The sequence below is a fragment of the Erpetoichthys calabaricus genome, chromosome 2 (assembly GCF_900747795.2).
Source record: "Erpetoichthys calabaricus chromosome 2, fErpCal1.3, whole genome shotgun sequence".
NCBI classification, from domain to species: domain Eukaryota; kingdom Metazoa; phylum Chordata; class Cladistia; order Polypteriformes; family Polypteridae; genus Erpetoichthys; species Erpetoichthys calabaricus.
Genome location: NC_041395.2, coordinates 288552012 through 288570289, shown reverse-complemented (window position 1 = coordinate 288570289; position 18278 = coordinate 288552012). Strand labels below are relative to the sequence as shown.

Here is an 18278-nt window from a genome sequence, read left to right as displayed (position 1 = left end):
CGAATAGCCTGAATTGTTTCAGGTGTGAATTCATCATGGTGCTAGAAGTTTTAAATAGGAATTTTGGTCAATACTGACTAAATAGCTGCGCTGGTGCTGCAGAATTTTCTGTCTGACATTCATGGTGTGAACCTCCCATTCCTTCTTATCCCAAAGGTACTTTATTGGATTACAGTCTGGGAATTGTCCAAGCCTTTGGAGAAAACCTGTAGTCACTGTCTTGTTCATGGAACAAGCTTGAGATCTGGCATGCCTAGTGACTTGGTGCACTATCCTGCAGGAAGCATCTTTAGATTGTGGCCTTAAAGGTGTATACAAGATCAGCAACAGTGCTTAGGTATTCTGTGACATTCATGTGATACTCTTTTGGTATTGTATAAATAAATGTTGTCATAGCACATTTTCATATGGCAGTGTAGCTCAAAGTGCTTTGCACATAGTAAAAGAAAAATTAAAGTTACAGAAGAGGCAGAAATGGCACAATTTCTAAAGGAGGTAAAATTAAAAACTGAAATCAGGTAATTTGTGCGTCTCTAATGTTTATAGCATTAAATGTTACTGTCTAATTTGATAACATTCTAGGTCAAATGGCTAGGACAGAGAGGAAAACAAATCTCCATCTGGTGTGGATTATGGAGAAAACAGACCATTAGAGGTTCTGTACCCCAATGTTTGCCTAGCCCCACCCAGGCATTTTACATTTTTTAACTATGGTAAAGTTGTTCTGTATTATCTACATATGATGTAAAGTCCTAGAAGATTCAATGTTGTAATTATCATCTTAGTGGTAGCATCATTCAACCTTTCTAGTATCAAAAGTGGCTGCAGAGTACTTTGGTTGGGTATGGGATGCGCAATAAAAATCATGAATGCTTAGTGTCATTTGTGTCAATAAGGCATCTTTGAGTACCTGACAATCAGGTCATAAACACCTCATATCGCGTCTACACATGTTTCATTACAATATGTCCAAAAACACAACGGTCATTAGGCAGCTACTTTCGCATTTCACCACCTGAAAAGAAATGGTAAACCGAACCGGAACCATGGAGAGTTTACAACGGACTTCCTCAGACTGACTGAACTAGGTACTGACTTAACCTTGTAGGCCATAATGGACGGACTTGAATTACTGGACGACAAAGTTGGTTGCCGTGTGCACAGATGGGGCTACTGTCAACGTTGGCATGTACAACAGCATTGTGCCAAAAGTACGGCAACTGGCTGTGGTGGGAAACTCTCTTGTGCACATTCTGTGCACCGCACACATACTGGAGAACTGTGCAAAATGAGCTGATCACAACGTTCTGTGCTGTGAGATTTTCAATCACTCTGTGGTCAGGCTGCTACAGTTTTATTTACAAAAAGGTGGAGCAAAAAACATGGCGGTGCTGAAGAAGTTGTGTGAAGAGAATGGGATCTCCTTTGTGAAACTGGGTAGGTTTCATAATATTAGGTGGTCTGCATGGAGTCATGACACACTGTTAAAAATATCAAGACTATTGCCTGTCATTCAAATGTAACTGTCCACGAATGATAGCAGTGAATTGCAGCATATCTGCACAGAACATTTTTAGTGTTTTCTGGCCAACATGCTTGACATTGGCAACATTTTGAAGACCACATCCATTAGGTTTCAGAAGGAAAAGCTAACCATTGGAGAATGTAAGGATGAACTCATGGTAGCCTTTGAACAGTTCACACTTCTGCTTGATGGTGAAGGCCACCACAGGACACACAATGCTTCTCATGCTGATGCTGACAGGGACAAGACAAACTTACTCAGGAGGTTAATTGAAGAGTTTGAAATCATATACGACTTCAAGTCATGTGATCATTTCTTAGTATTTGATCCTTCAACTTGGCCTCAGGAAAAGCAAAACTTCCACTGTTTTGGCAACACAACAGTTTGCACCATTCTTTAGAAATGTGATATCATCCTCTATGTATGACTTGGTCCACATAATAAATATAAGCAATCCAGATACTTACTTTAATATCATCAAGGTGGTTAAACTGTCTCTTACACTGCCTTTGAGCAATGCAGCCTGTGAGAGGGGATTGTCACATCTAAACATAATAAAAAGCAAGTACAGATTTAGTGTGTCACATTGTCGCCTCACAGCCATGATGCACATTCACTTGTCAAAGAAGATCACAGAGACATTTGACCTAGTGCCGGCTGTGGATGGAGATAGCAAGAGGAGGCTCAACCAGGGACAGGGAGGTGTAGCTACAGCATCCTCATCATCTGTAATGCAGGAAGCTGAGGTAGAGGACAGAAAGGTAGACACCAAGGAGGACAGCGAGGAAGACTGCACTTGCTAAGACTTCGTCACATAATGGGTCTGTACCAAATATCTGGTACTCACCTGAATAACTCACTGAAAAATGTATGTGTACCCTTGCTTATAATTCATAAAAGCTTTGCTGTAAATACAGTACCAATTGCATAAATCTTTTTACTTCGACTGTACCGAGTGAACAGTTGAGGAGTTGGTGAATTAGGGAATGTAAGCATGACTCACAAACTCCTCTCCAACTTTACCTTTTGGCTGTTATCAGCGTGTCGCCAGTGATGACCAACTGCACATGATCTACTGTTTCACGTAGGGGTGTTGTGTTTATACATTTCAAAGTCCTTTTGTGACCTGCTGGTGGGAACTGCAAACCCCTAGTCGCTGACTCAGAGTTCAGCACTTTGCGGTGTGAGCTAAATGGGGAACTCCATCTGTCAGCTGTGCAGTCCCCATTTCTAGCCACTGTAAGTTATGCACTTCCCTGGTGACGTCTGCTGATGTCTCTCTTTCTGTGTCAGCCCCCGCTTTCTCTGCACAGTTTTGCCACTACACTCCACCTGTCCACAGTGCAAATCCCACCCAGACTAGAAATTATTGTATTACTGAATTACTGTATACTTGCATAACAAAGCATCTCAGTTCGAAGATTTACTCTGTGGTGAACTGCTGGTAGTGAGCTGTCAAAACCATGTCCTCTGGCTCAGAAGCAAGCATTTTGCAGCATGAGCTAAATGGAGACCTCCAACCGTCTGCCATACACAGCTCACCTCTGACTACTGTGAACGTTGTGCCTCCCTGGTGATGTTGGCTGAACTTTCTGTCTGTATCAGCCCCCACCTTCTCTGCACAGCATTGTCACTACAGCGACCATTCATTTTATCAGAGTTTTCAGCTATCCATCCAGCTATCTATATGTATGTACGTATGTATTTATGACTTAATTGTATTTACTGTATATTATGTAAAAACACCAATACTTACAACTGTGAATAAATGTGAAAGCTGAAAATATAGTTATTTGATATTAGATTTACTCTTTTATAACAGATCCATTACACATAAAATATGTAAAGGTCAAATTAAGAAGGTGTGTTTTTAGCAGTTTTGTTTTAATAATCAATATTTATATCCTAGTGTATCTCCATAAAAATCAAAAAGCCCTATCATTGATTCAGTCATGTTACTGACTTTTTTACCACAGCCAGGAGGTCGAGTTTCTGTTTTATACATCTTTAGTTTAATGAAATTTCTGGGCATCCGTTATTAATTCTAGTAATGCAATTTTCACTGGCCTAATGTGTGCAAACAAGACATTCCTGTACAATTGCACTACCTGTATTAGCTTGTAATGTTGGCAAAAGGTAGTGTAGGTTCACTCTGCTCTTCTGCGTATCACAGCAGTAACTGAAATTTTTCACACCAGTTGATATTTTCCGTTGTCTAGTTTTGATGATTACATGCTCACTATAGCCCTACCTACAGTACCTGTTTTTAGCTGAGTTGAACCATATGTGTGGCCTCCATCTGCTATTGCCCATCTGCTACATTGTACGATGCAGTGTGTGTTCAATGATGCTTTTATACACAATAATGTTGAAATGAGGTTTTTGGTTACTTGTGACCAAACATGTCTGACCAGTTTCCACGGATGTCTGTCATTAAAAAGGTGTATTTACCTACAGAATGACTGTTAGCTAAATGTTTTTTTGTTTACCTCACCGTTCTCTTTAAAGTCTAGAGATTGTGGTGAATGAAACTCAGAAAATGCTGCTGCTTCTGAGATGCTGGATGTTGCATGGCACCAGGAGAAATATTATGCTCCTATTCAAATTATGATTTTGTATCCATTCTAATACATTTAGTTGTAAAGAGAAAGCCAGACAAAGTAAGTGTTTTGGGGCACCTTACGGCCAACCCAGTATAATTGAAAAAACACTTGTAAAGCACTTGTAAAACGCAAAATGAGTTTTCCCTGTTGTTCACGTCAACAGCCCAAGATGGTGGTTCTACCACTTATGAGGCATTCTAGGGGAAGAGGTGGGTCCAGGTGGATGGACCCTGGAAGTGACGTTAAAAGTAGGAAAAGCCGTCAATCTTCCTTTCTGTAGAGGGAGGAAAAGAAAGATTGTTATTACTCCGTGTCATCTCCTGCTTCGGTGGAGAATTACCATCGTCCAAGCCGTTAAGCTGCCTCCCATGTGCACTCGCATGACATAGTGCATATGGGAATGATGAATATGCACCAGTAATGTGCAGTTTTTCTGCAAAAAGATCATTTTTGTTGTAGACCTTCCCTTACAATTCCCAGAATCACTAGTTGTTTTCACAGAGATAGCAAAGGGTTTGATGCAGATGGCATCTTGTTCATAGTTGTAAAAGAAACCTAAGAAGCCTAATTTATAATATTGACACATGCAGAAGTTAAATCCAAGTAGAAATTTTGGGTCCAACCCCCAAAGGAGCATAATTAATGTGGTAATCAGGTAACCTCATTTAGCTTGATCAAAAGTTTTTTCTGCATCTGATGTTAATAAAAAAGTTCAGTTGTTACAGAGGCATCCATATTACTAACTGAGAATGGTAAACCGGATATGGACGCAGGGACCTGCCCGTGGATGCAGGAGACCTAGTGCGCAGGCACCACACAAAGCCCCCCTCCCCAGAGTGAAACGGGAGAGACTACGAATGTGCGCAGGCGCCACACAAAGCCCCCCGCCCCAGAGCGAAACGGGAGAGACTACTAACCGTTTGACATGCCACAAACCAGGCAGGCATGGCTCCATAAAGAAACCGCTCGACTGACCGAGCTACAAAGTGAAACGGAAAACACCACGGAGTCCGCAGTGGTCCACAATGCACCGCATGATAGTTCGGAAGAAGCTCCGTATTAACAATGGGGGGCCCCAGAGTGACACGGGCGGACGCTCCGTATTAAACGTACGTCATCCTCACACGTCCAAACTATACAGCATAGGTGGATCACATTACAGTGATGCATTATTGACAGTACAGTAAAGATCACAAGACTGCAAACAAATGGAAATTAGTACTCAAAAAAGGGAGAATATAATCACCACGGACCAGGTGTCATTGAAACAAATGCAGAATAAAGCGAGGTCAGAAATAAAAGACAGAGTAGAAAACAAAGTAAAACGTCATAAAGAGGTTAAAGAACGGGGCCAAACACATGGAGAGCAGGTTACAGATGATGAAAACTGGAATGCAACAGCTTCAAAAAAACCTAGGCACGAAACACATGCACAGCGAGATACAGAATATAAAAGCAGAAAACACGACAGTTAAACGTCCACACCACACAGCGGAGGCAGACCCAGAAGGTGCAGGCGCCTACATCGCGCGTCGGAAGGTGCGGGACAGTATGAAAGGCAAAGGCGCCTACACAGCATGGTAAAACCCGACATAATACGGAAGGCGCAGGCGTCGCCGCCATATTGTGAGTGGCACTACTGCGTAGTAAAGGTACAGGCGTCACCGCCATATTGTGCGTGGCACTACTGCGGAGTGAAGTTAGGAATAATGTGCTGCTTGGGATCGTACAAAACGCTGAACGCGACCCACCGTTTGAAACTGCGGAGGCAAAGCAGGCACGGGTTCAAACTGAACGAGCTTGACTGACGGATATACGCCTACAACGCGCGTCTCAAACCGCAGAAGCAGGGCAAGCACGAGTTCAAAACAACGCAAGCTCCTACAACGCGCGTCTGAAACTACAGCTGCCCAGCGGGCACGGGTTCAAAACGCCGGGGGTAGGCGAGCGAAGCGAGCAGGGGGCGGAGCTCCCTTGTACAGTATATTATGCTGAATGTGTGGTGAAGATGCAAAAGTAATTGTCTGCCTTTAAAAAATCTAGTTTGATCTTGAAAATTATACAAGTAAGCATTTTTCCTATTCTATTTGCAAGAACTTTGGCCAGATTCTTAACATTAGTGATCAGTAGGGAAATTTGTATACAGGTATTTAAGGCCTGACGTTGTGCTATTTCTGTTTTGCATCTTTATTTAAAGCACGGGTGTCGAACTCCAAGCCTGGAGGGCCGTAGTGGCTGTAGGTTTTCATTATAACCCTTTTCCTAATCAATGACCAGTTTTCACTGTTAATGAACTCCTTTTCCCTTCACTTCAATAAACCTGTTTTTAAGGATTCACTCGTCTCAATTAATTATTTTCTTCATTAAATGGCAGCCAAACAGAAATGAGACGTGAAACGAGCCAACAGATGACCAGCTAATATGGGGCTTCAAACTCCAACCAATTTCACTCCAACCAATTTCTTAATGAGAAGCTAGTTCTTGCTGTTAATTAAACCCGTTACTTAATTGCATGGCATGTTGCTGCTCTCATTCTGCTACAGCAGACATTTCCCAAACTGTTGATTTTCTGCTTCTGATTATTGACCATACAGAGACCCTCACCTTTCTTTATGTTCAGATAATGTGGTTAGCTGGTCACCTGTTTGCTCATTTAGTGTCTCATTATTGTTTGGCCTTTAATTAAGGAAACAAAAAGAACTAAGGGGTCTGAGTCGAGTTAATTAAATAGCAGCAAAAACAGGTCACTAATTAAGAAGATGGTTAGAATGAAAACCTGCAGCCATTTCAGCCCTCCAGGACCAGAGTTTGACACCCCTGATTTAGAGCATTGTTTTTGTGACATTATGATGAGAAAGTATATTCTACTATTATTTTTTTTCCCCTCAAATTCTTATTGTTTTGTTGTGTTTTGTAACATTGGCTCCTACTGCATTGTTGGTTCTTTCTTATATATGTTTGATGGGATAATGTGTTCTGAGCCTTTTCTAAATGTTTATGATAGTCTTTTTGTTTATGTAGAGCTCATTGATTTTGAAGATCAATTCAGCTGTCCTTCTGGTTTGCAATTTATTTTTGTAAAGTAATTTATCCCCTTATTTATGATTTAAAGTTTCTCAGAGAGTTCCAGCAGTTATCTCAATGGAAACATTAGCTTCAACAAAAATACCAATTTATATTGAGATTATTGTGATAAAGTTTTAATTTGGTAGTAATAACGGATTAAGTTGACAAATTTAAACTTGAACTAGTAGTGTTTGCTATTTTGTGTTCATGGAGGAGTGGAGCTTGCTCAAAAATAGTAGAATTTGACAGAGTACTAAATTATTGTTGATAAAGAAGTAGATAGTTTCGTGAATAACTGATGCACTCAAGTGATGAAAGAATATTGTCTTGAATATGTCTACATAATGCTCCTTGGGTCTGACATTGTATGATCTCTTTAAAAATGTAACATGCTTGTATCAGATTTATATAGCATGGTTGTGGTTGAAGAGGTTTGATTTAAATAAGGTGAAGTATAGAGCTAAAATGTTTTGCAATTATAAATTCACAACTATATCATTGTAGCTAAAAGAATGTTAGCAATATACGAGGAGGTGTCAAGCTTAAGTTAGAAAATGTGATTTATTAGAAAATGGAATGAACCTTAGCAAAACTGATAATACAATTTCTCAATGTAGTCTCCACCCTTCTCAATGCACTTGTGCCACCTGCCTGGAAGTGCCTGGATTCCAGCAGAATAAAAGGTTTTGTCTTGTCCTCGCAAGCTTATACTTAACTGTTGAAATGTAACAACAGTTAACAAGGTTAAAATTTTATTTTTCTTTAGTTTTTCAAATTGGTACTTGAATCAAATTGGGGATTTGCTCTTTAGAGATAAAGATGTTGTATGACCTTCATCCATTTTTGTCTTTTTAACTTTGGTAGCCAGGATTTAATTGAAATGAGCTAGCTCAGCACATTTAAAATGTGTGTAGCTTTTTAATATGGCTAAATTACTTTAGCTTAAGATACAGAATATGACTTGCATACTTTTCTTCTTCTTTGGGAAGGCAGAGAAATTATACAACACTATTACTGCTTTTACTTTTTAAGATCCCTTCTGTTTTCATTTCAAACTACAGTAATCCCTCACCTATCGCGGGGGTTACGTTCCAGAGCCCCCCCGCGATAGGTGAAATCCGCGAAGTAGCGACCTATATTTATTTTATTATTTATACACATTTTAAGGCTTTATAAACTCTTCCCACACTCTTATAAACCTTTCTCACTCTCTTGTTAACCTTTCCCACACTCTTATAAACACTTCCTATGCTCTTAAACACTTTCTACGTTCTTAAACACCGCAGACCAACACTGCACACTGCACACAGCGATCAGACGTCAATGTGTCTGCCACTCGCTTTGTGAAGGGGGGCAGCTGAACTCACGCTGAGCAGAAATGGACTTTGTGCTGCTTCTGCCAAAATGCCTGCTTGTCGCTCTGCTCGAGGAGTGTGTGTGTGTGGGTGTGTGAGAGCTGAACGCACCTTCGCTCAAACCCCCCCCCCCCCCCCCTCCCCGGAAGTGCAATAGGCTCCTGCCACTTCGCATTGTCAAGGGGGTGGGGAGCTGAATGAACGCTAAGGAGAAGTGGACTTTGTGCTGGGTTTGTGCTGCTTGTCGCTCTGCGTGTCAATAATTTAAAAGCCTGTACAATCAGGCTTTTAGGTGTACATCACCAATTTTCCTGTCTCACTGTCTTGTCTTGCGTGAAGTTAAAATGTTTTATAATAGTGAGATGTTACTCATATCCTTAGCCCGACATCCACATATCATATGTGTTAACAAAGTGCGTTTTATAAGTTTACATGTGTTTAAAGCATGTGGGATGGGTATTTTAAGGCTTAAACTAAAAAAATGTTTATTTATATGGTCTTTCTATATCACGGATTTTCTCCTGTTGCTGATGGGTCTGGAACATAACTTCCGCGATAGGCGGGCAATCACTTGTATTTAAAAATCCGCGAAGTCGTGAATCCGCGAAAAGTGAACCGCGAAGTAGCGAGGGATTACTGTAATGCAAATTAGATTAAAAAGTTATTGTTTTCTATGTCAGTTTTACCTGCATTCATTTTGCACAGTTAATAGTGTCTGAACACCTGCTCCACTCTTCTTGCTGTTATTAACAAACTGCCCATTTCACATTTTCTATTTACTGACCACACATAGTCACTACTTGGTGGCAAAGACAAACCGATGACAAGTGTTGACCTTTGTAACTGCCATCTGTCAGTGCAGTTTTTTTTCTTTGTGGATAACAGGCATTTATGCAGAGACACAGTGGGGTGCCTTGACATCCAGCACATTGCAATGGTCGAGTCACTGAATCTGAGATGAAGATGCCTTTCTACCTCCTTTTCTCTCTCATGTGTTTGTTGCCACTCTTTAACTCCCCATCTTCCCATCAGTGATGCATACATTTGAGATTCAGAACAGTGTTGTATTACTGTGTTTACGTATTTACATAAAAAAGTCAATAGCAAGTTAATGTATAATAAATAACCATTTCCAGAAGTTCTAGCATAATCATAAAATGTACAGGATCATCAGAAATGATCACCATGGTTGTATGTATCATCTCTTTAGATGACTGGTTAGATTGTTTTAAATGTACTCTTAACCTGAAAATTAACTGCTGTACCCTAATATATTTTGTTATATTTTGTTGCTCTTGCATTGCTAAATTTACATTCTGGGGAGTAATGAATTGCACCATGCACTTTCAGAAATGTGAAGATAAAAAATTATAGTGATGCTACATCACATGCTGACTAGATAAAGAGATTAGCAAAAAAGATGCAGGTGACTAGATACAGTATATATAGTGCCATATACATTTTTTTTATTTTAATATACCTGTACTATTTTAACCCTTGATATGACTTTGGAGCAAATGTGTATGCCCGGAATATACCATGGCATTGTGTATAGGTCGAATATATAATATAATAAAAGACCAATTAAATATCAAGGGGTGGCTTCTGTAATTACAAGAAAGGGAAGTTAGCAAATTTATGTTCTGTTTTGACATCTCATGTTATAAACTGGCAGTATTTGAACTGATTTTATCACACCCACGCTTTATGCAAAGGGCATGCAAAAGCTTCCAGTCTGTGTATGAGTTGTTTGCCAGAGAACAGGTTTATTTATTTATTCAGTTTTACCCATTTAGACCTCCATTTCAAAGCTGCTTTTATTTTTGTTGATTCTTTTTTTAATGCAGAACACCACAATAAAAATCTAAAAGTCATAGTCTCACACAAAATCTTCTTACATGCTTGGTAGATGTGTGTCATGTGTTTGTTTATTTTAAAATAGTATATTAAAAGCAAACCAGCTTAATTTTAGAGCTTCAGTACGTGAAAATAAATAAATACCCCTGAGTGGTTGCATCTCAAAGAGTCATTATATTTGAAGCAATCAAAAAGTTGCAAAACTAACTGTTGTAAGAGAGGACGTGGATTGGCTGACAGCTTGGCTAGGATGGATGGAACATTACCTGGCTAGAAGGCCCTTTATTATGCGTGGTCCTAGTTGAAGGATGAGCACCTTACACAGGAACGATAATTCCTTACATGGCCAGGAGGTTGGAATAATAAATATTTGAAAGGGGAGTGCTTTACTGGGGTCATTTACACACCAAAAATTATAAATGGCTCTTCCATCTACACACCTGAAGGAATAGCCCTGGTGTGTTTCATGGCAACTGCCATGGGGAGCTGCAGAGAGGATAATTTTTTGTTTTAAGGATGTTCCACCTGACTCGTAAGTGAGGCAGTGACATGGGAAGTATTCCCGGGTCCTGGATTAAAGAAGCAGTCTTCCTCCTCCAGCTAGGTCAGTGTCAGGAGTGGAGTCTGGCAAAGATCATCTGGGAAGAGTGGAAGAGAATTAACAAAAAATGAAGATAGAAAAAGTGAATTGTTTAAAGAGCCTGTGAAAATGTAGCTCTCTTAAATTAAAAACTTCTTTTTCATCACTGACTCCTGGATTGTTAATGTTGACTCTTGTTTTACTGACTTGGTACAACTAGATTATTAATTTTTGGACTTGACTGTTTTTGTTTGGTGTCAGCGCCTTACAAGAGGTCCAACTTTTCCAAGTGTGTAGCTCTTCTTCATTGTTTTCTGCTGTGGTTTATTGACTTCCTGTAGTTAATGATACGTTAGTTTCTGAATTCTCTGATCTCTTGGCTGATATAACAACACTCTCCTATAATAAAGTACTTATTGTTGGTGGTTCTCAAACTGTGGGGCGGGCCCCCCAGGGGGGCGTGAAGTAACAAAAAGGTGGGCGCAAAGATGTGAAAAAAAGAAAACAAGAATCGAAAATATGAAAAATACATCTTTTGAAACCAAAACAAATTAACTTAAAGTACATTCTGATACTAGAAAAATAAATATAGAGTTAGATAAATGTCGATAAAAGTTAAGTAGGTATAATAAAATATACATCTATGATATATCATTAATTAACAAAGAACAAATTGGTATTAGTGGGCTCATTTCAAAAAAATGTTAGGGGTGCACAATTAAAAGTGTTATGAAAACTCGGGTCGCAAGTACTTAAAGGTTGAGAAACGCTGACATACAGTATACATTTGTTGTCCATTTAAACTTTTGGTTAATGACTTTCTATCATTATAGTATTCATTTGATTTTATCCAGCATATTAATGTCACACCCTTGATCTTGTTCTTACATTTGGTACTACAGTTAAGATGTTAAGAACAAAAAAAGAATAATATTTCAAGTATCTATTTTGAGAGAGAGACAAATATTTTAAAACATTTAAAAACATTATATCTGCCACCGGATTATTTTCACAATATCAGGTATTTTGAACTGTGAATGTAAAACTAAAAAAGCTAATAAAAACATAATAAATACAAAAACACATTGTTAGGTTTAGTTTTTCACCAGATAGCACCTACAGTGCATCCAGAAAGTATTCACAGCGCATCACTTTTTCCACCTTTTGTTATGCTACAGCCTTATTCCAAAATGGATTTAATTCATTTTTTTCCTCAGAATTCTACACACAACACCCCATAATGACAATGTGAAAAAAGTTTACTTGAGGTTTTTGCACATTTATTAAAAATAAAAAAAACTGAGAAATCACATGTACATAAGTATTCACAGCCTTTGCTCAATACTTTGTCGATGCACCTTTGGCAGCAATTACAGCCTCAAGTCTTTTTGAATATGATGCCACAAGCTTGGCACACCTATCCTTGGCCAGTTTTGCCCATTCCTCTTTGCAGCACCTCTCAAGCTCCATCAGGTTGGATGGGAAGCGTCGGTGCACAGCCATTCTAAGATCTCTCCAGAGATGTTCAATTGGATTCAAGTCTGGGCTCTGGCTGAGCCACTCAAGGACATTCACAGAGTTGTCCTGAAGCCACTCCTTTGATATCTTGGCTGTGTGCTTAGGGTCGTTGTCCTGCTGAAAGATGAACCGTCGCCCCAGTCTGAGGTCAAGAGCGCTCTGGAGCAGGTTTTCATCCAGGATGTCTCTGTACATTGCTGCAGTCATCTTTCCCTTTATCCTGACTAGTCTCCTAGTTCCTTCCGCTGAAAAACATCCCCACAGCATGATGCTGCCACCACCATGCTTCACTGTAGAGATGGTGCCAGGTTTCCTCCAAACGTGATGCCTGGCATTCACACCAAAGACTTCAATCTTTGTCTTATCAGACCAGAGAATTTTCTTTCTCATGGTCTGAGAGTCCTTCAGGTGCCTTTTGGCAAACTCCAGGTGGGCTGCCATGTGCCTTTTACTAAGGAGTGGCTTCCGACTGGCCACTCTACCATACAGGCCTGATTGGTGGATTGCTGCAGAGATGGTTGTCCTTCTGGAAGGTTCTCCTCTCTCCACAGAGGACCTCTGGAGCTCTGAAAGAGTGACTATCGGGTTCTTGGTCACCTCCCTGACTAAGGCCCTTCTCCCCCGATCGCTCAGTTTAGATGGCCGGCCAGCTCTAGGAAGAGTCCTGGTGGTTTCGAACTTCTTCCAATTACGGATGATGGAGGCCACTGTGGTCATTGGGACCTTCAAAGCAGCAGAAATTTTTCTGTTCCCTTCCCCAGATATGTGCCTTGAGACAATCCTGTCTCGGAAGCCTACAGACAATTCCTTTGACTTCATGTTTGGTTTGTGCTCTGACATGAACTGTCAACTGTGGGACCTTATATAGACAGGTATGTGCCTTTCCAAAGCATGTCCAACCAACTGAATTTACCACAGGTGGACTCCAATTAAGCTGCAGAAACATCTCAAGGATGATCAGGGGAAACAGGATGCACCTGAGCTCAATTTCGAGCTTCACAGCAAAGGCTGTGAATACTTATGTACATGTGCTTTCTCAGTTTTTTTATTTTTAATAAATTTGCAAAAACCTCAAGTAAACTTTTTTCATGTTGTCATTATGGGGTGTTGTGTGTAGAATTCTGAGGAAAAAAATGAATTTAATCCATTTTAGAATAAGGCTGTAACATAACAAAATGTGGAAAAAGTGATGCGCTGTAATTACTTTCCGGATGCACTGTACCTACCAGTTTTCACCTACCTACCTCTAGTTCAGTAGAGAGAGACATTGACAACTCAGGAATTTTACAAGATTTGTATATCTTCATTGTTAAACAACCTTTTTAAAACGAAAGCGATTGGTCAGCAACAGTAGTTTAATCTTGTATGTTGACCTTGTCAGTCTCTCGATCAGTGCCGTTTTATTTTCAAAATGGATTTCTCCTTTGCGAAGTGGCAGGTGAATTATTGTCAACAAAAAGCAGACACTTGAGAAATGAACTGTTTATTGTATGTTTTAGTGTAAAGCACTTTGGGTAAACCACTACTGATTTTTTTTTAAATGTGCTGTATAATTAAATTGACATTTGAACCCAAGACCTGTGTATTGTAGCTGTGTCAAGGGTTCAGTGTGACTGATATGCATCTTTTATTCATTGCTGCCAGGGTAGGCTCCAAATCCCAGAGACAATAAACAGGAGAATGTTTATATTAAAGTAAATAGATTGTTAGTTCTGATTAACTTGTGTTTGTGATTTTGAAAATGTTGTATGCTTATAAATGAATGAAGTAACTGAATTTTGCAATTATTGGTTGTTGCAGTTTGACACCAACTAAAAAAAAAAGGAGAGGTAAAAAATAGCCTAAAAGAGAACAATCATAACATAAAGTAAAACATTTTATTTTATTTTTGATGGACTGGTGTCCTACTGATGCCTGTCTTGTGCTACTGCTGATAGGATAGGCCCTACTCACCAGGGCCCTGAATTTGATAAAGCAGAACTGAGAATATTATGTTGTGTTATATTATTTTTCAGCAGCAGATTGCATAGTTCCACCCTAATATACAGTAAAATGTTAGCAAACAGATTGTTTTGATTTCTAACAATAAGTGATTTAATTCTTTATACAAACAATCATGTTTTCATTTTAACTTTTTTAGTAAATAATAGAACCATTGGATTGTATCTCCCTGAGACTTTTTTGAGTATCAGTCCAGCATCATTTGTTGGCCTTGTGAGGATGAAGATGCACCTTTTGAGTGTACCATAAAATGAAACATTAATACATTATTTGCCAAGGAAAATGGAATATTGACAAAGGAAGGCATTCAGAAGCAGTGATATCTAAAATATTAAAAGCTTTTCAGCGCTTTAAAAATGTCATGGATGAAGACTGATAAACTCCACAATATGTGTTTTTGTCTTAATACATCAATTTCATATATGAGTGCGATGTTTTAAACACTTTCTTATACTTTTATTATGTTTTGATAATATATTAAATCACAACATTCTTTAGTTTAATGTCCAGTAGTATGGTCTCTGGTTTGTTTGAGATATTTAATTTAAGCTGCTTTGCCTATCATGCTGGAAATTGATATGATAATTTAAAAGAATGAAGAAGTCACTTCGTTTTTTACAACCATATTTCAGTGCTGAGGCTTTCAACAAACACTGGGCAGTGGAAGGAAGCTGCTAGCAAGGTGACCCATGCCTTGGTGAATGTAAGGTAAGAAGTACAAAATAAATCTTTGTTTTTTGGAAAATTTCATGTTTAAACATAATAAGGTTGATTTGCACTAAGGCAAATCTATCTGATGAGAGCAACTATGAGTCTATTATGATAAGATTCTCTTCAACCAGCTACCCACTAATCCCTTGTATCTCCTAGATTGTCTGAAAGCTGTATTTTGTTTTATAGTCTTGCTTTGAGGTTTGCTCTTCATTTGTTCTTGGAAAATTGAAATGTTTCAGTTTTGTTCTCTTTTACCTTAATCTTAATATTCATTTTTAATTGTGAATGCTTCTACCAGTTTGACCAGCTGACATAATTCATGTACATACTTGTAATTAGACCCATAGAAATGGCGATCCATATTACCCACATACTTCACTTTTCCTAAAAATAGGAAAATGTACTAAAGTTTATGTTATCAGTATCCATATCATATGCCATTGTACTTCTCCATTTAACTGTAGTAAAAAGACACTTGGACTATGATCATCTAACAGTGAATTTTGCAGTCCCTTTCACAATTGTGTTAATAAATTATTTAAAAAGTTCACATTTGGTGAATTACCTTTACTTTGCACTGCAGAAAGGAGAGAAATCCAACCTTTAACTGAATTACAGTAAATTTATTCTCAGTAAAGTTTTTTATGATCAAGAAATAGTTATTTTTAAGAAAACCACATGTACTATAGTTATTGATACCGCTGCATTTAATGCATTGTACAAACTCCCTTTGCCAATAAAACAGCACTGAGTCTTCTCCAACAACATCTTATAATAACGTTGGAGAATATGGAGCAGGGAATCTAAGACCATTCCTCCATGCAGAATATGTACAGATCATTCAGAGTCCTAGGTCATCTCTTGTGGACTATCAACTCACCCCACAGGTTTTCATTGGGATTTAGCTCTGGGAACTGAGGTGGCCATGGCAGAAACTTGATTTTGTGTTCCTTTAACCATTTTTGTGTTGGATTGGACATAAGTTTTGGATCATTGTACTGCTGGAACATACAAAGATAACCCTTTTATAGTTTCCTGGCAGAGGCAGCCAGATTTAAATTAAAAATCTCCAGGTATTAAATGAAGTACATGATGCCATTTACCCTAACAAAGTTCCCATGGCCCTTGGAGGAAACACCGCCCCACAACATCACAGAATGTCAACCATACTTGACAGTGGAAATCTGGTTCTTTTCGATATAACCATCTTTCATTTCACACCAAACCCACCTTGAGTGTTTATTGCTAAAAAGCTCGATTTTTGTTTCATCTGACCATAGAGCACATTTCCAGTCAATGTTCCAGCAGTATTTAGCAAACTCCAGACACTTGTTTGTGCTTAAATGACAGGAGAGGCTTTTGTTTCTGGCATGCCTTCCAAATAATCTGTTGGCACAGAGGTGGTGTCTGATGATAGTTTTGGAGACTAGGTGGTTCCAAGATTCTATATTCTTCTGCTCAGTTGGTCCTCTGCATCCTTAGATTGTACTGACCACAAATCAGTATTTTTTGTGGGGAATAAAAATTCTATAAAGTTCCAAAAAGCAAAACTTTAATACCTGAATCCACGTGAATGAAGTGTTGAGAGGTCTGGTGGAGTGAGATGGGGTCAGGTGGTCTCACCCCTCAATCCTCCGTAAAGGCCCATTTATACCTGACATGTTTGCCTTGGCAAAAGGGTCCACTTGGGTGTGTGTGATGTAAATTTTTTCATCAGTATAAATTTAAAGTATAGAGGAGGTTCTGCTTAGGTTATATAAGGGACTGGAACATTTGCTGATTACTTCTCTTACTATCCTGGCACCGTGCTTATGGGCAAAATAAAACTTTGGTCTTTTTCCAGGCATGTTGGTAACTGTTCCAGTTAATTTGAACAATGTAATTATTTCCCTAACTATAGATTTGGGCATTTTCAGGTGAGCAGCATTTTTTCCCCTGGCCTATCAAGGTCAACACACTTGTCTCTCATTTGGGCTCTATGTTCTCTGTCACAAAAATAGCCAAGAGACATTGGGAAGGTTTGGGGCAGCCACCCATATAATATTTCCTGGCTGCAAAATCTGTCAAAAGATAAACACATGTTCATACAACTGAGTCCAAAACAGAACAGAGTATCTTCTTTAAGATGGCAGCTTTTAAACCCTTAGGGGGGATGTGATATCATCAGGACTGGAACCAAAAGTGACATCACTGGCTACCCCAAAACAGGGTAGGATTTCCCGAGAATGGTCTGCAAGGAATTAAGGGAGAGAATTAGTGCACTTCGCCACCCCCTGTTCTGGTGTTGAACTGCATTTATTCAGGCCCTTTGGTTGTCCCCTTAACATGCGTGTGTGACATCCCTTAACTTTCCCATGCTGACAAATGAATAAGGGAATTTGACCTCTGTGACGCCTCATATTTATACCCCAGTTAAATAGGAAGTAATGGATTACTGCTTGAAATTTCCTACATACTCTGATTAACTTAAAAAGTAAGATGGATAAATTGCTTCAGTTACATTTTGTTCATAAAAAGTCTAGGGGTTTCAATAATGATTGTTGTTCAAAATAATTATTTCTTTCTGAGGGATTATTTTTTTATTAGAATAAATTTACTTCAATTTAAGGTTGGATTTCTGTCATCTTTTCAGTGCTAGATTAAAGTAACTCCCCAAAAGTTTTTTTTTTTTTCTCTAGACCATTTTTACTCATCTTTACCAGGTTTGTTAGTAATTGTGGAGGGACTGTTGTATGGTTGCATTGAGTATGATGAGAATTTAGTTGCTGGAAACTGAGACAAAGGCTCTGTCTTTAAGGATCACTTTGTTTGGATAAAATATTGTATTTGCAATTGTCTAGTTCAAGCATGAGATTGTGATGAGCTTCTCCCTCACTTTATATCTATTAAGAACAATCCTAATGTGAACTCACTAGTGTGTTCTTCAGGAAAAAGTTTCTGTAATGGTGAGGAAGGGACATTCTACTCTATACTGAAAAATTTGGCAGATTGGCTGGTTGCAGAATGGTTCCAACAAGAATTGTGAGGAGGATTACTGCTTAGAAATAGCAGCAGAGCGT

The 18278-nt window shown here is 38.9% G+C and overlaps 1 protein-coding gene across 2 annotated transcripts in view; it reads left to right on the top strand.

Annotated features, from left to right (window-relative positions):
- Positions 1–18278, top strand: part of armh3 (armadillo like helical domain containing 3) — a 221722-nt gene that overhangs the window by 111185 nt on the left and 92259 nt on the right. For both annotated transcript variants that reach the window (XM_028795718.2, XM_028795717.2), the window contains exon 23: positions 15138–15213. In XM_028795718.2, the coding sequence (XP_028651551.1) occupies positions 15138–15213 (76 nt within the window). The remainder of the gene's footprint in view (positions 1–15137; positions 15214–18278) is intronic.